This window comes from Heliangelus exortis, chromosome 3, assembly GCF_036169615.1.
Source record: "Heliangelus exortis chromosome 3, bHelExo1.hap1, whole genome shotgun sequence".
In the NCBI taxonomy this organism is placed as follows: domain Eukaryota; kingdom Metazoa; phylum Chordata; class Aves; order Apodiformes; family Trochilidae; genus Heliangelus; species Heliangelus exortis.
The window spans coordinates 78738411-78761568 of record NC_092424.1 but is presented as its reverse complement, the minus strand read 5'-3'; the positions used below and the strand labels follow the sequence as shown (position 1 = coordinate 78761568).

Below are 23158 nucleotides of genomic sequence, written 5' to 3'. Positions count from 1 at the left end.
GCCATCTCCAGCCAGCTCCCAGATGGACAAAGTGCTCTCCCCACCCTGGACACCACAGCTCCAAGGGCAGAGTGTCCGATGGAGGAGCTGAGATGCAGCCAACGTGACCAAGCAAGCAGCAGGCTCTGCCCCACACGTTACCCAGCCAGGGCCTGGCTGGACACCAAGGTGACATTATCATGGAAAAGATCTTTTTGACAGCAGTCACGCAATGTCATGACTCTGTTCTGAGACTATCTGCCCTGTGAACATCAGTTGAGTACCAGCAGCTTAACACGAGAACAGGGTTGACGACAAGACCTGGGAAAAATGCAAGAAGGGCACTAAAATCATGTAAGGGGATAATTAAACAGCAGACAGACTAATACTGCATGACAATCTGGAAGGGAATCCAGATCAGCATCCCTGGCCATTCTCCAGTGGTACATGAAGAAGGAATTGGATCTTTAAGGGACCATCAATCCCTTTGCTCTGGGCATCAGATCAGACAAAGTTACAAATATTACTGCAATTAGCTGTTTGCCAGTAACTTAGTGAAAATGATCATAATAGATAGAAAGAACTTCATACAAAAAGGTTAATTTGCCTGTGTAAGAGAAATATTACTGAGAGCAAAGACCAAATAGTTTTGGAGGGAAAATAAAAACGAACTATTATAGACACAAAAATGAGGGTGAAGGCTTAAGATCTTGGTAAAAAATCCATCCCTTAGGAAACCATTACCATCATAGAAGGGCGATGGATGTGCTTTAGGGTCCTTAAAATAAAAAGCATGGTAAGAATGAGCAAAGGGAGCATATGTCACAAATCAGAAGAAAAGCTTCCCATCAGAGCACTCAATTCCAAAAAGAAATTATAAAACCAAAGAGATAACTCATCTACTTTAATAAGGAGGTGAAAAAGAAGCAACCAAATTTCAAAATTGTACTGAACAAATGTTTTGAAGCAATGAAAGCCCTTGAGCCCTGAGGCACATACTACATAGGAAAATTTGGGTCACCTTCACATCACTTTGGACTCTTGTTTAAACCAGGATGTTTGAGCATCTCTCTCTGCAACCTGTACAGAACTGCCAACAGTGCACTCCCAACACAAGCGAATTAACAGCTACCTAAAAGCTGAGGAATAAAACCAAGCACAGCCATTACTGGGAATGTTTGGAGGCAAAACTTTTAACTGCTTGCTGCGGGGGGAGGTTGTGCTACTTTGCAAAGATGAGGGCTGCTGACAAAAAGCTCTACTATGCAGTCCACAGTGCCTGAAAAGCTGGATAAGAATGGTGTTCCTGTGCCTGCTTGACTTTAACCACCAGGGAAAGCCTAAATACCAGTCAATGTTCAATCAAATCTCTCTACTCACAGAATCGGGGGGTGAAGGGAAAATCAAAATAAGATTCCAGTAAAACTTTGGATTGCATGCTGTATGAAGAAATAGTATGGAAAACTAGATGGTGTTTCCATCTAGTTCACTGAAATGCCAAACTCTGATCAATTCATTTAAAAAATCATCATGCAGTAAATATCACACAAGAGACTTGCTATGAATAAGTCAGTGGCTGCAGAAGCTTTGGAGGGCTGGCTGGGGAAACAAACACTGCCTTAGGAAGAAAAGACCTTGTCAGGAACTTTCTGAGCTAGGAGTTGCATTTAACAGGACAAATATAATCATCAGCTCATGCCAAATCCCTCTGGTACATGACGGACAATTCGGAATTCACAGGCAGAGGTTTCTCATTTAATTTTTAATCAATCACAAAGATTTTGTGTAGAGCTATTTTTAATGACAGGCAGTCTACACAGCCTTTGAAATTAATAATAACTTTTTTTCAATTTAGTTAAAAAACAAGACCAAGTTTCTTTAAAAAAAAACCCGTTCCTTATAATAGTGACATCAGCTATGCTGGTATCTTCTGATCCCCTCTGGCAGGTATCCCATGACATCCTCACCCCTGTTTGGCATAGGAAATATTTCATTATCTACAGCAAAGGTGAATAGAGAGCCACCAGTGCCTTTGCAGAGCTGAAAGATGCATTGAACACCCCTGCTCTTTGGGCACCTTTACTGACAACCTGATCACTAGTATCTCATAAATCCTCCCTGATGTATTCATGGTCATTAGCACTTCTGATTATAGATTTGTCATGGTTTTTTTCAGCTATACATACTCTCTGCAATTCACTGTTCATTGAAAGCCTCATCTTTTCTTTTTTTGCCATGTTTCTCATACATAATCTTATTGGTCTTTATACTTATGTGGGATGTTTGATAAAACTCTTTTGTCATGACTTGTTCCTGTTTACAGAGGAGAGAAGGGGACAGCTGTCATATTAAGTTTCTGTAAAAGCTTCTCTATTATTGATCTATTTTTTTCTACTTTCCTTTCTACTCACTTTTAGTCAGAATTGTTCTTTTTATATTGCCAAATATATAAAAGAAAATTAAATTTTGATGGCATGAGAAATCACAGGTAAAATCTCAGCAGGACCCAAAAAAGCAGTGGCTATCTATGCAGACATCCAGACCTTTCCAGAGCAAGAAAAGGAACTTATAAGAGTGGGAACAGTCCTTGTGCTGTAAGGTGTAAGGCAAAAGCTAAGTGGTAAACCTGAAAGGAAAAATGATCTCCAGTAGGGACACAGCTCAGCTGCAAGCAGCAAGGGTCCAGGAGGTTTCTGCATCTCCCACTGGAGAATTCATCAATGACTTTGGTCACAAGTAACTTATGATCATGGGACATTGCTTCCTATTATCCTATTTCATACCAGGATTCAGAAAAGTATTTCTACAGTTTTAGTAAAAATCCTACTGAGTTTCAGTACATTCTCTGGGGAAAAAAGCCCACAAAAAACCCAAAACGCTGTAGTTGGGGGTGTCGCTTACTTTGTGTAGCAGCCACGCAGAGCTGGAGGAGATGTTTAAACCTAGCATCAAGAAAGGAACAAATCCTCCAGTTTTTCTAACCAGAAAAACACACACACCTGCTGCAAAGAAGATAAATGAAGAAGAGAAGCTGCAATAGCAATTTATGACTGCCATAAAAAAACAGCTGTCTCTTAGACTAGTGCTCAGCCTTGTGCTGCCATGCCCTGATGGTCTTCTTCTGCCTCTGGGTCCCAGCCTAAGGCTGGCATGTAGAATGTCCTGAAAATTACTTGTCTAATGAGGTACTACAAATCACTGACCACTTCCAAAAACCTTGGAAGGAAGTCTCAAGCTCACATAAGCTCAAAGCCACTTGTATTTCATAAGCACAATGTTTCTGCTAGCTGAAGCACAACCATTTGCACAACTGGTAGGAGAGACAAATAAACAGACTTGGAGCCAGACTGTGTCTGTCTGTCCAGTGCAGAGGCCAGCAGAAACACAGCAATCACACTCACAGTTGAGATAGAATATATCTCCAGAGCCCTCTCTTCTATATCAATTTATGCAGGGCAATAAACATTACCAGAGGTATTATTAACAAATTTTATGGAATAATAAATATCAGCAAAAGCACTATTTTTCAGAGTTTTTTCTCTTTTCCTGGGGAAATTCTGTCCAGATAGATAGTCTAGGAGGGCCAGTGGCATTCATTTGTGTTTCCTGAAATGCAGACAACACAGAGCTTTTGAAGAGAACCCCAAACTGTTCCCAGTCCAGTGTTGGACCTGCCAGCAGCATGTGCTTGGCACTTTTATGTGTGCTTGTGGCTTCTTTGGATGACCAGCCATATTCTGACATGGCCTTGTAGCACTACAGGCAACCAGCAACACAACAGCACAGACTGTGGTCCACTTGACACATGTACCTGCACCTTTCCACATTTATACCATTTCCTTCACCATTAAAGTCTTTTATTTCCTCTCTGGAAACTTATTCCCTGGTGCATAGGCAGTGCTAGGAACAACATCTCCTGCCCAGGAGTCACTCAGGTTAGTCTGACAGGTTTTACTTTGCTGTTCATTTATCACTTGATTTCTTTAAAGTAGAAAGAAATGCAAAATTTTTAAACTAACAGATGTTCTGGTAGTTCTGGGCCCTTGGTTTCATGCACCATTCACCAGCTTGTACGATGGCAAAAAGGAGCTCAGCTTCATAAAAACAGGGGTCACTGAACCCCTTCACCAGTTTTGTAAGGTGGAAAATCCCTGGAAAATTTAACTATCAAAGCAGAAAGCCAGGATCATACTCAAGGAGCACAAACTAACTTCCTGTGCAAAGCTGGGCTCTCCAGAGCAAAGCATGGAGCTGCTCCAGGCAGTGGTCACAGGGATGCTGCAGGGAGCAGCTGCTTCTTGAAGTCACGCCTTTTAGAATAAGAGTAGCATTACCAGTAAGGCAGGGGGTGCAGGAGTAAGAGGAAAGAGACAGCACAGTTTCTAGTTAAGCAAAGGTTATCCACCATTCTGCATGCTTAGTGAGCTACCACTCATAGCAAAAATGATGCTTTACCGTTTAGTCCGATATTGACATAAAACAAGGGAAGTAATAAGGGAGGCACAGGTAACCCTTAACCTGACATTTCTTAATTTGGGTTCCTAACTCCACAGCCTTCCTCCTCTGGGCCCCTCAGTTTAGGAAGGATATCGAGGTCCTGGAGCAGGTCCAAAGGAGGGCAACCAGGCTGGTGAAGGGACTCCAGCACAGATCCTATGAGGAGAGGCTGAGGGAGCTGGGGCTGTTCAGCCTGGAGAAGAGGAGGCTCAGGGGAGACCTCTCACTCTCTACAACTCCCTGAAAGGAGGGTGTAGCCAGGGGGGGTTGGTCTCTTTTCCCAGGCAACTCTCAGCAAGACAAGAGGGCACGGTCTCAAGTTGTGCCAGGGGAGGTTTAGGTTGGACATTAGAAAGAATTTCTTTAAGGAGAGGGTGATCAGACATTGGAATGGGCTGCCCAGGGAGGTGGTGGATTCTCCATCCCTGGAGATATTTAAGAAGAGACTGGATGTGGCACTCAGTGCCATGGTCTGGTAACTGCAGCGGTAGTGGATCAAGGGTTGGACTTGATGATCTCTGAGGTCCCTTCCAACCCAGCCAATTCTGTGATTCTATGATTCTATGATTCTTTTGCAGGACGGCACAGGCTTAGCTCCTCTGCACACACTTGGCAGAGAGCTGCCTGGGTGCCTGCAGGAACAGCTGCCCCAAGCCCTCAGAGCTCCATGGGCCAGAACCTCTGCACAGTGCTTAAGCAAAGATCTACAGAACTGAGGATGTTCTGAACTTGCACAACCCAAGCTAGCATCTTGAAATTAATATAAAGATCTTTAGATCAGGTTGATGTATCACCTTAAAGGACACAACAAAATATCAATCTCAGAAAATGTAGATTCCCAATCACAGAAGTATGTTTTCTGGGTTAATAGGTTTAGTGTAATATTTACTGTATTTCTTATGTTAACTCAGGAAGAGAAATACAGAAATGTGATGCAGATATTAAAAAAAGACATTGTTCTCCTTTCTCTTACATGATTAGAATACCAGCATCAGAACAGGTTTTAATTTGCTTCTACTTGAACAGCCCCCTAGAGAACTGTATTTTATATGTAACTGGAAATTTCACCATGTCATTGTTTCATACACTTTTTTTTTTTTTTTTTTTTTTTCCAGTATTGGAGAATTCTCTGTATTTAAAATGCCATTTCCATTTAATAGCCTCTAATACTTACTTTTATAAGTACTTAGATAAGTACATTGTTAGTACAGGAAATGCAAATGGGTAAGTATAAAAGGCATACAGTTTCTCAGGTTCTACCTGGCTGGAAAAATGTTCACTAAAATCATTATCATTATTACACAGGACACCAAATAATATCAGTCATGATTGACAGTAAATTCATCTATATAAATCATTTTAGCAGTGCTTTGATTTCCACTCTAACACAACGTAACAGCACTGTAAAAATTGTTAATTACTTTTACCATGTGTAAATAAAGTACAAACTATTCAAACACCTTACAAAGGCAGACAGTGGCACCACTTTTGGCCAAAGTCACATTTAGAAGAAAGATTTATATTGTTTTGCTGCTTCAGAGCAGATGATCTCTACTACATGTGAATGGTTTGCAAGAAAACACTAGTGCTGAATACACCATTTTGCCCACAAATAGACTTGGAAAAAATTTCAGAGTTAAATGAGTTAAAATCTCCATTCAGTAACTGAGGTTTTGTGAAAATCAGTGGCAAAACTTCAGTTAGCTTCAGGATTCCAGGATTGGGCTCCAGCTGTTCCAGTTTTATAACCTTTATGTCACTAAAAGCATATGCTACTGTATTTTTTCTGTAAATAGTACAAATTTGAGGGCATATTAGGTATTCTTTGCTTTCAATTATATCATAATATTTCCCTGTAAAACTTTCAAGGCACAACACTCCCTAGAAAAGTATTGAGTGTTAAACAAAAAAACCAAACAAACCCCAACAAAATAAAACATGAAGGTTTCCAGCCTCAGTGAAGCCATTTAATGAGAGGGATTAACCCCATTTTATTTTTGAGCCCTTTTAACAATGAACAATCTTGTAAGATATAATTGCCACTGGATGACATAACTACAGAAAAAGATAACATACTTTGAACTGTCTGACAGGTTTGGAAGATCACCTTTTCTAATGTAAACCTGCAGTCAAATCTCAGAACAGTAAATCCAATAAACTTTACTAAGAACTTTAACTCTTTCTTGTGCCATTGCTTGACTTTAAAATACTTTTTTTTTTTTTTAAGTTTCCATGTATTTCTTCAAAATATATTTTCAATTTTACAACTCCTGAGTAACTTCCAGGGAGTTGTTATTAATTAGGATCACACATGCTAACCAACACCCTCACCTCAAATTGTTAGAGAAAAACATGCAGTTTCAAGCAAATGTTAGCACAGACATTTGGAAAGAGAGTAGGAGAGAGGAGAGAGAGGGGAAAGAGGGGAGAGAGGGGAAAAAAGGGAAGAGAGAGGGGAGAGAGGGAAAAGAGGGGAGAGAGGGGAGAGAGGGGAGAGAGGGGAGAGAGGGGAGAGAGAGGGAAGAGAGAGGGAAGAGAGAGGGAAGAGAGAGGGAAGAGAGAGGGAAGAGAGGGAAGAGAGGAAAGAGAGGAAAGAGAGGAAAGAGAGGAAAGAGAGGAAAGAGAGGAAAGAGAGGAAAGAGAGGAAAGAGAGGAAAGAGAGGAAAGAGAGGAAAGAGAGGAAAGAGAGGAAAGAGAGGAAAGAGAGGAAAGAGAGGAAAGAGAGGAAAAGAGGAAGAGAGGAAGAGATCACCTACTCTTGTGAAAAAGTGCTGAAACAATATGCAGATTCAAGTATTTCTATAAAGTGCAACTTCTCTGAATTCTCTCATTAATTCACCTATATGGAAGAGAATATTATTTACCACAATCCATGCTGAAGTCGTCAACTTCTCTGCAAAATCTGCCCCATTAGGAGTGAGCATTAGCATTGGTGTCCATTTGCAGTTAAAACCTATCATAGTACCAGTAACTCTTCTAAAAATATTCTCTATAAAGCTGTCTGCACAACGAATATACACAAAGGCACTGACAGGGCAGATTTTTAGGTCTATGTATTACTGTATTTATAACACTTCAGGACAGGAAACGGATGAGGTTTATAACCCTTACCTTGCCCTTGGCACTTCCAGCTGGCTTGTCCACCTCCTCCTCCTATGTTTCCTGCTTTCCACAAGAAGAACTAAACACAAGATTAATAAAAGAAGTTTTGGGAAATAAGGCATCTTGCTGGGAAGAGGTGTTGGGCACTCTGCACTCCAGTAACCTCCTGTAGTGCCCCCGGCTTTCAACATTGAATCAAATCCAATCCCCACGGCTCCGGTTCGGCTGCGATCGGTGGCAGAGACGCTGCTTCCCCGACCTGCTGTTTCCCGCAGGATTCCAGGGGCTTCTTGCTCAAAGCTTTTCCCTCACCACTGCGTCATGATTGGCCATTACTCGATGAAGTTTGCCTCACCAAACGTTTCCACTGGGTCCCTAAAGGATATTTTACTAAAGCCATTATATAAAACCCCACAATTCTGCACGCCGGCTTTTTGCTCAATCCCCTAATCTCAGGGCAGTGCTATCCCTCCTGCCAGACTGCAAAACCAGGCTGTCCCTTTTCATTAGGCTTTCCAGATTTTGCTGTTCCCTCGGCTGGCATCTGTTTCAGCCGGAAACCGCCTGTGCCCCGCTTCAGACATGAATACTGTTGCAAAACGTATGGATTTTGACGGGGTCTGTAGCACTTGGGGTTTTAACTTCCTATTTAGTCTGGCTCTTTATGCTGTTGAAAATAAAAGATGAGCTACTTCCCCTGAAAATTATTTAAGTTTTCAAAGGCAAATTAAAACACAGCAGCCCCCCAAAGGGCCATTACGCGCAACAGACTCTTCACATAGATCAAGTCACCCTTAACGTTTATTTTTTCAAACAGGTATTTGCACAATCAGGCAAAATAAAAAATGAAAAGCCACAGAGCAGCCATTTCTTTAATCAGAAACTTTAAACACTCCAACCACTGAAAGGGCAGCATACACTGCCTCTTTGCAAAAGACTGAACTGCTTTACTCATCACCAGTGAGTGGTACAGCTACAAGAGCAAAAGTTTGCTTGGCACAGCAGTGAGGCTCTAGGAAAAGAAAACCACATTCAGAGCAAAGCTTCCAGAGGAGCAGGTGGGTCAACAAAGCTGCCTTTTGGGTCAGACCTCTTGGAGAACTTTGTTCTGTGAGCCCAGGTTTGCAATGTTAGAATAGAACAAGTCTCCCAGCAGCATACCATTAGGAAACACAGTATTTTTATTTTAAAGGTTACAGAATCTAGAGAATTGCTGGGTTTTTTTGTGTAGTTGAGGGTGTGTATGTGGTTTGTTTGTTTTTAATTTCTAATGAAATAGACAAATTAGGTAACAAACAAATAACATGTTATCATCAAGTTATTCTGCAGAATGTGTAATTAGCTGCTGAACAAACTACATACCTCTGTGTGAACTTCAGAAAATCTGTTCTTTGGTCTTTGTTCCACTGTACCTGCAAACAAGATTATCAGCAACCCACAAGATCTAAAAAATATTTCAGTTTGGGATTTTTTCAGACTTCCATATCCCCATCAGGCACTCAATCCCATTTCCTTATTTTACAAGTAGCTATAGCTACTTTAATGATTCCAAACACTAGTACGTACTATATTTAACAAAATTAAGGAAAGCTGTGGGTAGCTTGATAAATACTTGCTGAGAAACTGAGAATTTCAATTAAGTCAGTGCTATGATGTTTGACAGCAGAAAATGGAAATTTGTCTTTGAAATAAATGTGCCAGAATACATCTAAAACTGAATAATAACACAAGAGGAAAATTATCCCACTGACTGCTTCCTTCTACTTCACTGCAATACTTAAGCTTTCAAGACAAAACTTCTCAAAATTCTAATTGTGGGTCTATTGCCTATATATGTAATTTCACATCATGCATGAATATTACCAATTGGGATTTTTAAATAAACTAATAACATATGAAGCCTCTGGGTCCAACAATGACTTTAGGTTTTAAAAGACAGGGGGCACAGGGGATGATAAACAAACAAAAAAAAACCCAACCCAAGCAAACAAAAGGCAATATGATACTTGAAACATAACCAAAGACTGGCTTGGAATTCTTTATTACTACCAAGGTTTTAATAAATATTTCTCTTAAGCATGTTCACATATATGAGAGTTTAAGTGTTTTCTTTAGTAAATAAAACCTCATATGAAACATTCAGTTTAACACATTATGTATATTTCTGGTATAATTAAAAGACAATAGCTCTGGGTAAATAATTATATTACATATTTATATCTATTGCAAGAATAGACATGTTTTATATAATCTTCAAATTTAAAAAAAAAACCAAAATATACAATTGAGAATATTAGAAGAGGACATTCAAATCTTGCAAAAGATTATCCAATCTTTCTTCTAAAAAAATAAAAACCAAAATAATATAAGTAGTTTTTCTGGCCCTTTCTTTCTCCCTTCTACTCCTTTCCCCTTATCACACACACAAAGCAGCATCACAACCAATTTGTATGTGCTCCCCCTCTAGAAATTTGTCATGGTAAATAACAGTGGTTATAAAACTGTACCAACTCTAAATTAAGAGTTTGCTGGACACAAACACATAGTAGTGTTTCATTTTAAAATTCCTTCTCCATTTCCAAATCTTAAAATAACTTACAAGGGGTGATGCATTCAATTTATGTTCCACAAAAAAAGTGAACCAACCACTTTTTTTAAAATTGTCTTTTTCTAGTTGACAAATTATTCAAATTGACTCCCTTCCCACACACCTGAATGCTACCATTCCACTGCACTTTTTCTCCAAGTCTCTGGTAGGCACTCAGCTAACACTTGTTGTAGTTAAAGATCCAACTTTGCTTTTCTTAAAAGTAATGTATCTGTAGGTACATCAACATTCATAAGGATTGAAGTGTAAATACAAAAAGTAACCTTTGTAAACAGTTCTCACCTCATAACCAGCAGAGAATGTTCAGTGAAGCATTCAAGTCGCTGCTGTTATGACAGAAACAACCTTAGAACTCAAATATATACTCATTAGCCAAACATATTCTACGAAATATAAGAGCTGCCAAAGCAAAAGTCAGGAGGACAATCAGAACAGTTGACCCAGTGTGGTTTGTGTTGACCCTTGGCTGCTGCACCCGATTAAAGTCGGAAGAAGACGGAGCCCTTCTCTGGCTCTGCTGCTGGGCACGGCGCTGCCGAGGGCTCACAGAGGTGTTTGTGGGCACAGCTGGAGGGTGCTCTTGACTGGCTGCTGCACTGCTGCTCTGAGCTTCAGGCTGCAAAGAAAAAATACAGAGCTGTGAGACGAGACACTGCAAAAGATGAGCAAGGAATACAATCATTAGGACTCTTCGGATAATTACTGATACTTGAAAGCCCGAAAAAACACGTCACTCGCAATTATGAGGTTGTTATAGACATCATTTTTGTTCATACACTGTCTTGAGAACTCTGTTTCAAGCTGCAAATCCTTAAAAAAATAAAAATAAAAATAATAATAATTTTAAAAGCTGTTCTAAGGACAAAAACAGTCTGAAAAAAGCAAGTCAAACAACGTCTGCATTCTAGATTGGTTCCACATCAAGAGATCTCAAGTATCTTTGTTTAGAATTTGCTTAACTCTTTGCAGTTCAAGATATCCTTAACAATCATCCTTAATATAGTTCAGTCTTTGAGGACTTATAAAGTCACCTATACTATGGCACGAAAGGAAGAAGTCCAAAGAGTTGTAATTAAGCAATGCTGCACTGCTTCCTGTGGACAGCTGGGTCCAAATGTCTGTTCTCATCACCATCACTGAAAAAACAAACAACGAAAAAACCCCAACCCTGAACACAAAACACCAAAGCCATTCCAGGAAAAAATGCACATACTTATTGCCCTCTACTGGTCAAATGTCAATCTACCATTTTATTTAGTAAAAAATAAGTGATGGCAATTAATGTACAGCTCAGGAGAATATTATTCTAAAGAAAATAATTTTTCAGTTTGCAAGATTGAAACTATGGGTTCTAGTATTCCACCAGCATAATCCTGCTTGCAATACTACAAGGCTCAAACTTCGAGCATTTTAACATTAAAATAGTGATACAGCACAGTTATTTGAAATAAATATTTTGAGGTTAAAGTGTTAGCATATCCAGTGTTTCATTCTTCTAAAAGACTGATGATCATTACAGCAGGTAAAACTGGAATTCTAGCCATTTTATATTTGCTTCTGAGAAAAAGCCTGTCAATGGACACAATATCAACAATCCTGAGCACTATTCTGACCAGCTACCATGTATATACAGAAGCACTGATGTAATTACCCCATTTGACAAATTGCCTGTTTACATGGGTTTCTTAGCTAAGCAAGCAAGTACACCTTGGGTAGCTTCAAAGAAAAATGTTTTTAAAGATTTTTTTCATCAGCAGAGAAAGCCAAGAACATAATGAGCAGCTTGCTGTGATTTTCATTACACTGAAGAATAAAGTCATTCAGCTTCACAATGAAGCCACTTGAAAGCTCGTCATGCCAAGGAAAATAAGACATAGGAAGCTAAGCCTTTAAAAATCAAGTTCTTAGATTCACCTGCACTCCTATCTTTCAGAAGGGTAGAGGGAAAGAAGTGAATTCGGGAAGCAAGAAGTACAAATTCTGCAGGCTAAGTATTTTTCTTCTTGAAGTAATTTAAAAAAGGAATAAAAAAAAAATTCTAGAAATATTCCTGACACTTCGTACTTACTAACTAAAGTAACTAGCACGGACATTCACACACCTGGGTTTCTTCTCAATGCTGCAAATTTTTAAAAATAAAACAGAGCCATGTTCTGAGTGAGACAAGGTGCCACACACAATGTGAACAGACTTCTAATTCAAGAGAAACCTCACTGGCAATTGCCAGGCTTTAACTTTATATTAAAAAAAAAAAAAAAAAAAAAGAAAAAAGAAAAAAACATATACATCAGGGCAACAGAAGACTGAGTGCGTCAGCCAAAGCTGAGCTAATCCACTGCTTTGAGATTCCCATAATAATCAATGGCCAATTATTAGCAGACATGCACATATATATTGTCAGAAGTAGTCTGGTCAGAGGTGTTTCGTAAGACCATTCTGCACTGGCTTCAGGCTCCTTGCAAATCCTGTGCTGCATGGTGCTATACACAGCTTGTTGTTCCAACTTTAATAATGCTCAAAGCCTGTTCTTTACAGATCTGTATCCTTTCACCCAGGATGCTGTGGCAGCATTTTCCAGAGCTTCCATGATAGTCCATTTTATGATTCTCATGCTGTTGTACTCACTGCCTTGCACCTGCAAACCTCAGTAATATTGTTGTGACAAGTCCTCCTAGGAAGCAACTATCAGTGATGTGAGAATCATCCCCCACCTCTCCTTTTTCCTCCCTCAAACATAAATCATTGAAATACTTGATAAATATTCTCTATTAATATAGGTGTACAAAATTTAAAATGTAGCCCATGTGCAACATTTGTACTGGTGTTGCACACTTCAGTCACTGCTAACAGGGACGTGAACAGGAGCAACCAATGAGTAGGTCCTGAAAAAAAGCAGGAGAGAAACATGGTGAAAAAATCCCCTTCACCATCACCACATGCTGTGCTGGTGAGACAGACAGACAATCTCCATCCCTCTCGTCTCCTATTTAAACAGGTGGAACTCAGGAAATACATACCCAGCATTGCACTGGGAAGGTATTTAGTTAAACCTAAACAGACACTGTAGTAATTTTAAATGTGGCACCAAGATACTGGCTGTTGGTCTGGCAAAATGATGACAAAAAGTGAGGAGGGAGGGAAGTGACCAAAAAGATGAGGTCAGGCAGTGATCCCAAAAGTTAGGACCACTAAGTTCTCTTATCCAACAAATGTATAAACAAATGTATGCAACAAATACATCACACTCTTTCTTCACATGCAAAAATCTGTAAGACTCAAGTACTGTGTAACACAACAGTTCACGCTATGATAGCTTCTTTAAACAGTGAGCCTATATTCCTTTTTCTAAAAAAAGCTGTCAGAGTTGAAACTTAATTCAAAGTATTTTTTCTTCTGATGGTATGAGAAATTCTCTTTCCCTCCATAAAACAGGGAACAGACTCAAAGCAGTGCCATGCCAGAGACACATTTTAGTGTACTCTTCACACAAGGATTCAGTTAAACCTATCCCAGAGAGGGCATCCCTGTACTCAATTGTCCTACCATTAATTCATTGGAAAAACCTCTGCTCTTTCAAGCAGCTTAAAGGTAAAAATGACAGAATAGAAAAGCATTGCTGAAAAGAACAAATTCATCCCTACAAAAAAGAACAAATTCATAGCCTACAGATTCCCTTCTTTTCACCTACAGCTAGACACTTTCCTTAGCTCTTATTTACCATCTTTTTTTTTTTTTTTTTTTTTTTTTTTAATGGAGACTGGTTACAACTGTTCCAAGAGCAGAAGAAAGGTAACACTCCATTCTTTCAGCATGATAACTGCTATGTTTTCCTCTTTATTTTGTAGCAGGATATAGGAGCCCCATGACTTCAGAGCAAGGCACATTAAGTATCCTACACTAAAATGAATTACTATGCAAACTAATACAAGGATTCAGCATTGGGTCTACCTCTGCCCTTCTTATTCTCACAATAGCTTTTAATTACACACATTAGTAGAATAAGTGGCAAAGATTTTATACAAGTAGAGAAGAAATATAGTTTTAATGTTGCTCACATCTAACACAATTTCGTGAGGTAGAATTAGGTCTTTAGACAGAAAGAACTAAATGAAGAAAGAGATTTTACACATGTAAGAAGCCAAAATGTGTAGAAAGGGTCTGAAGGTTTACACAGACACTCTTTCAAACCTATTAGCAGATGAAGGCCTCTGGTCCTCTACCTTGAGGATATTTCTATTAACTTTCACATGAATAAGAACACAAAACCAGCAAGCTCAAACTCTTTAAAAAATAACCTTTCCTGTTACACATTTCTTTCTTCAATTGTGTGGCTCTAAGTTGTCATTGCCCAGTGGCTCCAGAAAATTCCTAACACTCAATGTGTGACAGCTCAGAAACACAGGTACTGCTTCAAACTAACAATCAAGAGTGTGACTGTCTGGTATCTTAAAACATTAATCCACTTTTCACCATTTACAGTTTACCTCACAAATATTTTTACATACATTTATATGCTTAAATGTTTCATTTCACATGAGTCTGTTCTGTTGAAAATTAAGTTAATAATTACTAAATCAGCATATGTAAATCAGGATAAGTAAATTTCTTAGAAACCGAATTAATCGAAAAAAAAATCACTATTTTTCCTCAAAAAAATGCTAGTAATGCCTTGATATTCTGGCTAGTTCTACTATATTAGCTGGGATTTGTAATAAGAAGAATAAAGTAAAATGGTTTATTAAATCCAGAGCAATCTGGAAAAACCCTTATTGTGGGGAAAAAAAAAGTATGCTATTAGCATGTTTATATTTCTATATAGCTTGAAAATATGTTGCAAACACACAACAGATGGTCTGATGCTATTTGACGTGTTTTAGGTTTTTTTAAACGATCTGCATCCTCGTTCTAAAGACGTCTAAAAAAGACAGCTTAGCTGGGATTTGCCTGCAGTTTATCAGTGAATTTAGACTGCATTTACCAGTCATAACAGCAGCTGCCCTGGCCCAACACCAGGCCTCAGTCACTTCTGAAACCATTATGTAAGCCCTACGCCTACCAGTATTAAAACATAAGCATCACACCTCAAATAGTTAAGAATATCTTAGTCAGATATACCTAAGAGGTTAAAAAACACAGGAAGATACCCTTAATTAATATTTTAAATCTACAGATTATCACTGTAAACTTTTTTCCTCCGCCCAAGAATTCTGTTACAAAAACCTGTGATATATTATGCAGGGGGTAAATTGCACCACTCCAGACACCACAATATTTTAATGAGCTGTTAACCTGTTAATTCAGGGAGCTATTGTGAATAAGAATTGCTAAAAGAGATGAAAGGGAGAGCAAAGAGATCATTATTTCTATAAAAGATTCAGCATATCGTTTGCTGAAGTTTACACACAGATTTTATATCAGAGTAGACAGATTTAATGTTTAGACTATGCCTGTACTTGCACAGATAAAGCTCAAAGATGGACCATACCATTGCACTTGTTGGATCCTGAAATGTTCCATCTGCACCATCCTGCTGGTGCTCATGTGAACTGGCAGACTGGTTCAGCCCCGACGTGCTTGAGGGTCCAGCATCAGACTTCCTGGAAGAATTGACCTCAGCCTACAAGGAGTACAAATGTATGCTTCAGAGACAAAATCAAAATTGCTCCAAAAAGACTGGGCTTATTTTGGAATGTGTATTTCAATAAATAGTGAATAGGAGACTTACTGATATGTAATAATCAAGTAAACCAACTGCACGTCAGCTACACACCAAGAAGTTTAAGAACCTCTTATTCTTTAGAAATAAGACTATAGATGTGCAAACATCAGTTTAAAACAACAATTGTAAGTTTGTTTGCACACTGAAGCGTGTAAAGGTCAAAAAATGCATAGATGTATAAAGCAAAAATGAATTCTTTAGAGGATCCAGGACTTTATACTAGAAATAACATAATTTTTAAAACTTCTGTTTCTCATGTCCTTAACTGAGCACTGACTTCTGCTGCTACAAGTGAATTAATATAGCCTATTTCTCAGCAGGGTTGCCTATCCCCTGGTAAGTGCTAATTTACCATTGCTATACTGCTTCTAATACTGAAGTTGCCTCACAACCAGAAAGGGCACACATGGACAGCACTACACTGTGTAAGGCACACACACCTCAGTTTCCATTGATTAAATTTCAGCACAAGCAGAGCAAAAGAAAAAAATACAAGACTTATAATAACACTGCTTTTGTATGCATTGCTACGGTGTCCAATAAGCGTTAAATCCCCAGAAATTTAGGTTTCATGCTTCTGGAAATCTGAGACAAGAGATCAGTAGTGACACGTGGAAGATCATGAACAAACTTCCTGTTTGAACAGTATATATTCCTGCAGTAATTCCTTGAAAATGGAAAAGGACACAGTCTTGTAGTCCTGAACTGAAGCACTTGTAAATTTATACATATAGAAAAAATTAAATCATGACCAGATCAATTTTTATCAGCAAGCAAGGCAACTCTCAAGTTCTGTATTTAGATATAATTTTATTATAAAGATGACAATTCCAAATCTGTGTCTTCAAATGCAGACATAAGGAGTGGTAGTAATAAGTAAGAAATACAAAAATTGTATTATAAACCTATCAGTTATAGTGATAATAACCTGGTAAGATCACAAGATAATAATATTCTTTCCTGGTATTATTTTGTGTGAGGAAAATATATTCCCTATTTCTTGATGTATATTATTTCAGGAGAGTAAAAAAAATACGTCTCTGAAACAACCAGAAGATGAATTTAAGATTTAAAAATACTCATAAATTGACAACACTGCTTTCCTTTTGCAGTTGAGTCTTAGGAACTCTAATATTAGACAGGACAAGCTATGACTCAAATATGGACCAGCAACCAAGCAGCACAGGATAATGAATAATTTAGGCTGGAATGATCCCTAGGTGTCACCTGGACCAATTCCACTCTCAAAATAGAGTCACGTTCAGTCAGGTTTTGAGCATCTCTAAAGCTAGAAACTCTAGAGCCTCCCTGGTAATCTGCTCCAGCATTTGACAACCCACACAGTGAACTGCTGTTCAGTCCAGTTGTAGGCTCCTTCCCTGGTACCTGTGACCACTGCTTTTCACACTTCTGCATTTTCCAAGAAGAGAGCATTTTATCTTTACTGTAAATCTCTATATGGCACATACAAAATGTGAATTTTATTTTAGTTTATGAAACTACTGTTTATTACGTTAGACTAAAGTCAGACTAACATTTAAAAAAATAAAGCACTTAAAAGTCCCCAAAACAGAAAAAAATTTTTTTTCACCTAGTCTCTTTTCTCCAGCCCTTACCTCTGCTTCCAGAGAAGCTGGAAGTTACACAGACATCAAGGAAAGAGCAACATATTAAATATAATAATGAGGGTGAATGGAGAATTAATTTTACTGCAAAATATGCCTTGTGATGGCAACATGTAGATAAACCATACCATTTTACAGTAATGCTTATGCTATTAGTCATCTATCTTTCCTTCTTTTTCTTCAACTGGAAAGGTATATAGCAACTTATAGGCACAAAACAACTAGCAAGTCAATGTAAAGCTGAGTTTTAAAATGTTGTTTTCTATTAAAACAGATAGGAATAAAGGTGGAGGCTCACAGAAGCTGGAAAACTGTAATGAGGAAATGCAGTTTGGGTTCTTCGTTTCCATGAATTTCATATTCCTTTCTCAATGCCACAAATGTTTTGGGTTTTTTAAGTCACCATTTTGCTTAAGGCTGGTATGAAGTAATTTTTCATAACCCCAGGATCATCTAGAAACAGTTAAGAAATCTCTTCTTTAAGGATCAAGATAATGCAGAAATTGCAAGTATGTTTGCTAGTAGAGAGGCTTTCCCAAATTATACTCAGTCGGCAATCTGATGTTAAATCTTAGCCCATAAATTGACATGGAATGTATCAAAATTATTAAAACTTTTGTATTCCCTGCTAGGAAGTCATACTATAAATTTACTACAAACACAGCAATCAATGTGTAACATCAAACAACAACAAAGTCAAGCAAAGCAGAGAAGCAGTGAGCTTAAAAAAACCCAATCCCCAAAATCTGAATTTGAGAAAGGGAGAGAAGGTACAACCACAGGACAGAACTGATTTACCTTATTAAAAAAACCACAATAAATTGTAAAAGGCTACAGAAACCTGAGGCATTCGTTCATTATTCCCTTGCTGAGTGCTTGTTCTTAGGTGGAGCTAAGTATGTGGATCCAAGGAACACACCAGTATTCTTTAGATACTGCTGTCCCCAGATCTTTAATTTTAAAACTGGAAAATGGGATGTAAGTTAAGAGCTCTTTCAAAAAAAAAAAAAAGATTAAAAAAATATATGCATGCACTCCAGTATTTCTAGAATTTATGATGAAGAAGATTAGCAGTTCTTAAGTAAAAATCAATCCCACACTTTTTAACCCTTACGTTTTGTAAAAAAGCCAGAAGCAGGCAGTCCATTGCTTCTCCAGCTTCAAAACTCTGTCCCTGTATCTCCTCATCTTTGTAAAATACTTTGAGATACTGGCAGGGCTAGGTTAACAGTTGGAATTGATGATCTTAAAGGTCTTTTCCAACCACAATGATATGATTTTATAAGATGTTTTAATCTAAGTGTTAATACACACAGACCCAACCATGTCAACATGTCTAGATGTGAGATCACACAGGATAATGCAGGTCCTGCAAGACTGGCAGTAAAGCTCAGTAGGAGGCAATCTTTACCCTCATGGCACACACACACACACACACACACACACAAGAAGTAGCCTTTAGGACAGTATTAGGAGAACACTGATGATAAAGAGTGATATATTAGCATCCATGATCTTAGTGAGGATGCATTCTGCACCAATGCCACATTGTCATAATTTATTTCACTGTAGTTCTCTGCTCTCATGCAGAGCAGTCTTCCTTAGTAATTGATTTAAGAGTTTAATGGAAAACTCAGTGAAAAACAAATGTGCATGCAAGACATGCAGTTTTCTGAGGCACATATTTAGCTAAACAAACCTTATTTTCACTGAAACACAAGATAGAGAACACATTTTTGGGTAACAGAAACTTCCATACCAGAGTTCAACTTTCAGTATCTTCAGCTGCAGAGTAGTTCAAAAGAATTTGCAACCATTTGTCAGTAGGAATATTGTTTTATTCCTTCCATAAACCAAAAGAAGAAAAAAAAAAAAAAGAAGAAGAAAAAAAAAATCACAAAGTAAAACAAATTTAGGTTAGCTTCGCCCAAATTTTCCTAACATTTTTTTTATGATAAGACTAATTCTGGAGAATTTAATCAAGTAGTGACTGAAAATATGGAAGTAAATGCAACACAGACAGTTCTTACCAAAGTGCTCACCACTGAAATTAAAACTAATCAATCAGTGCTTGAGATGCACAATTTATTAACTGGCACAATGCAAGACATATCCACTTCTATTTTTCTCTTTCAGCCTGTCTTAAAAAAAAAGATTCCCTTGTAGTGTAAGGTTTATGAAGTTATGACTACTTTTGCAATTTACAATCTTTTCCTCAATATTTTTTTTTCAACTCTATACAGCAAAAATAGAAATTTAAACAGCAACCTTACCTTGAAGCTAATTTGTCTGGCAAGTTCTTTAGCCTCCTTGTCTGCCTGGCTTGACACACTTCCAGATGTTAGGGGCAAGAGGGCTGTCTTCATCGACGTGCCACACATTTCACAACAGAAGTCTTGTGACCTGGCCACAAATTACATAACTCAGAATAGCATTTGTTTACAATGTTCTTGTGTGCTTGTGTAAACAAACTATTTGCAAAACAATCCACAGAAAGAGAAGTGGTGTCAAGACCAGTAGCTTAAAAAGTACTTCTCTCCACCCCAACCCACATGGTCCCTAAAAAATGCTCTGAGAATTATCTGTACTAAAAAATAGATATTCTCTCAGGTCACTTAGAAGAACATGAACAACTCATTTACATATTCGTGTTATCTATAACTTATTAATGATTTGTTACCATTGTAAAACTTTATATCTGCAGCAAATAAAAACAGTACTTTATAAAGATCTCATTTTTACGAATGCATAAATTGACCCAGCAATTTTCACCTCAGACCCAGGAATTCCAGCTTCTATGAGAGCACTTCCTTTTCTCTCTTGCACACATAACTTGCCTATAGGGCATGCTGCAGGCAGTGTTCCAAGCCAGTGAAAAACCACACAGCCTTGACAGTACAATATCAAGGCCAACTCACTAAACCTCACCTCTCAGCATGGTTTATTAGCTTTGACTCAGTGCTGTGCTAACAGGAAAGTCACAGCTCAGAGTACAGGCAGAATAAGCTCACATCTGCCTGCAAAATAAGGTACTAATTACAATTTGGAATTAACTAACTTTGTGTGTAAGATCAGGATACAGTCTTTCAAGTATCTTCTCCTCTCCAGATGGGGAAAGGAGGAAGACCAAAAAAACCCACAGGTATAAGATTTCATTTAAGGATAATCACAGAACAGTTTATGCTGGGGGGGCCCTCTGGAAATGAATCTCCTTTCTCAAAGCAGGGTCAAGCCAAGCAGGTTGCCCAAGTCTATCTACAGTCACACTTTTAATACCTCCAAGGACAGAGACTTCACCACACCTCTGCTTTGGCCATCTTAACAGTAAAAAAAATTGTCCTGTTGCATTCAGATTGTATTTTGTGGGTTTCAATTTGTGTCCATTGCTTCTTGTCCCATCACTGGATGCCACAGCAAAGAGCGTGGCTCTGTACCCCTTCCTTACATATCCTTGTACATATGGATAAGTTCTGATCGGGGCTGAATGCTCCTATAGCTTTCTCAGCCTCTCCTTGTAGCAAATATGTTCCAGCCCTTCAGCCACCTTTGTGGCACCGCACTGGATTTGCTCCAGTAAGTCTCCATCTTTCTTGTACCCCAACCTGGATAGAGCCTCGACCAGGACCCAGCACTCCAGATGTCTCAGCACTGCCGAGTGCAGAGAAAGTATCACTTCCCTCAACCTGCTGGCAAAGCTCTTCCTAATGCAGGCCAGGACACTATTACCCTTCTTTGCTCCAAGCACACATTGCTGCCTCGTGATCCGCTTGGTGTCCAACACAGCACACGGGTCCTCCCCTTTGAAACTCTTTCCTAGCTGGCTGGCTGGCTTTGTTCCTCCTCAGGGGCAGGACTCTGCTTTCCTCTTTGTCGAGCTGGATGAGGTTTGTTCCTCTGGATGGCAGCATAACCTTCTGGTGAACCAGCCCCACCTTCTGGTGTACCAGCCCCTCCTCCCAGTTTCGGAGCATCAGCAGACTTGCAGAGGGCACACTCTGTCCCATCATCAGGGTCATTAAAGACACTGAATAGCACTGTGCCCAGAATTGACCCCCGAAGCACACCAGCCTGCAGTGGACTTTGTGCTGCTTACCACAATCCTTTGAGGCAGGAAGCTCAGCCAGTTCTCAATCCACATCACTATCCCTGCTTATCTAAACTGTGCTATGAGGATGGCAAGAAAGACAGTGCCAAAAGCCTTGCTGAAGTTAAGATAAATAAACAACCACTGCTTTCCCCTTTTTCACTAAGCTAATAACTTCATCATAGTCACAAACCTATTAATTTCATAAAAATCATTCAGAAGCAGATGCTTCAGATTTTTTGTTGTTTCATTATTATTTATTAAAGACAATGACATATCATTTTGGTTTTTTTCTACACACAACTAAAACTTACTATCAATCCATCATATTCATTTTACCTCCACTGTATCACACTGTTAATTAAATCTCTAAGGCTAAATTTCAAATGAACCTCAAATTTGACCACTCAATGCACACAGACATTACAAAATATTTGTTTGACCATAAGTTTCAAGTCTGCACAATGTTTGCAGAAAAAAAATATATATGCAAGTTCCAGAACTTTTTTATATTTGGAATATATGCAAAGGAACAGATTGAAGTGAGTTACTTTCTACCCAATGCCTTACACTAAAAGAGAGTACGTATCTATGTACCTACAGTAACAAACTTCATGCTTACTTCTTTGCAAGAGCTCTTCTTTCTTCTGGTGTATAATCCAGAGATCCTATTGCACCTTCACCTTTGGTAGGCATAAATCCAATAATGGCTAGTAAAGCTGTTCTTACTGAAATGGGAAAACAGAGATACAAACAAGCCTACAGAAACAATCATTATTCACCTCACACTATGTACAGAAAAGTTGTAGATCTGCCTGCAAAACTTCATTTTGTCCAAATTTCATGCAAGCAGCATGGGGATTTTTTTGTACAGAGCAAGGCTTTCTTTATTTTTTAAACTTTCCATTATATATTAAGGCCTTATTCTTCCCAGCCAACACAGAAAAGATAAAATGTCACAAAAATGGTGCATCAATAGAAAGATTTAGAGTTTCAGACTTTAAAAATAAGTGCTGAAGAAAAAAAGGTAAGGCAGAATTAACATACAAATGAGGGCAGGAGGATTCATAACAAATTCCTTTTGTGTGTGTTTGCTATTAGACACACATTCTGCAATTTAGTGCAGTTAAGTTTTATACAATCTACCACAGAATTTAATCCTTTAATTTCATCACATTGGGGAAGGAGCTCACTTTAATATTAGTAATAGCTTCAATCAGAATTGTCATCTAAAACATTTCTCTCAACAATATCTACCCTTCAGTGTTGTTTTATACAGTGAAAAAATTTAAGAATACCAGACTCTTTGCTCATAGATTTGGTAAATAAATATTACATGAAGACAAGTACCTCAAAATAAGTACTTTCAATTTCTATGATAATGAAACTAAAAAAAAAAAAAAAAAAAAAAGAGAGAGCGCATTCAGCTATTCTGAACTCAGACCACGTCCTTCCTCTGGAGTGTTCAGAAGCACAGCATCAGAATTAAAAGCTAACCATGCTCCCTTCTATTAATATTCAAGATGGTTTTAGTGATTATACAA

At 38.4% G+C, this 23158-nt stretch overlaps 2 protein-coding genes across 10 annotated transcripts in view; both read right to left on the bottom strand.

Moving 5' to 3' along the window:
- Positions 1 to 8243, bottom strand: part of GABRR2 (gamma-aminobutyric acid type A receptor subunit rho2) — a 34819-nt gene extending 26576 nt beyond the window's left edge. Inside the window, exon 1 of one of the 2 annotated variants that reach the window (XM_071741353.1) lies at positions 7588 to 8243. In XM_071741353.1, coding sequence (XP_071597454.1) covers positions 7588 to 7769 — 182 coding nt within the window. In that variant the 5' untranslated portion in view covers positions 7770 to 8243. The remainder of the gene's footprint in view (positions 1 to 7587) is intronic. The other variant, XM_071741352.1, reaches the window with a different exon arrangement.
- A 1338-nt stretch (positions 8244 to 9581) lies between these two features.
- UBE2J1 (ubiquitin conjugating enzyme E2 J1) overlaps positions 9582 to 23158 on the bottom strand; it is a 33787-nt gene continuing 20210 nt past the window's right edge. For 4 of the 8 annotated variants that reach the window (XM_071741348.1, XM_071741345.1, XM_071741347.1 and 1 more), the window contains 5 exons: positions 22237 to 22342; positions 19804 to 19933; positions 15672 to 15803; positions 10925 to 10996; positions 9582 to 10802 (listed from right to left, as the gene is read on the bottom strand). In XM_071741348.1, the coding sequence (XP_071597449.1) occupies positions 10533 to 10802; positions 10925 to 10996; positions 15672 to 15803; positions 19804 to 19933; positions 22237 to 22342 (710 nt within the window). In that variant the 3' untranslated portion in view covers positions 9582 to 10532. The remainder of the gene's footprint in view (positions 10803 to 10924; positions 10997 to 15671; positions 15804 to 19803; positions 19934 to 22236; positions 22343 to 23158) is intronic. The other 4 variants (XM_071741349.1, XM_071741350.1, XM_071741346.1 and 1 more) reach the window with 2 other exon arrangements.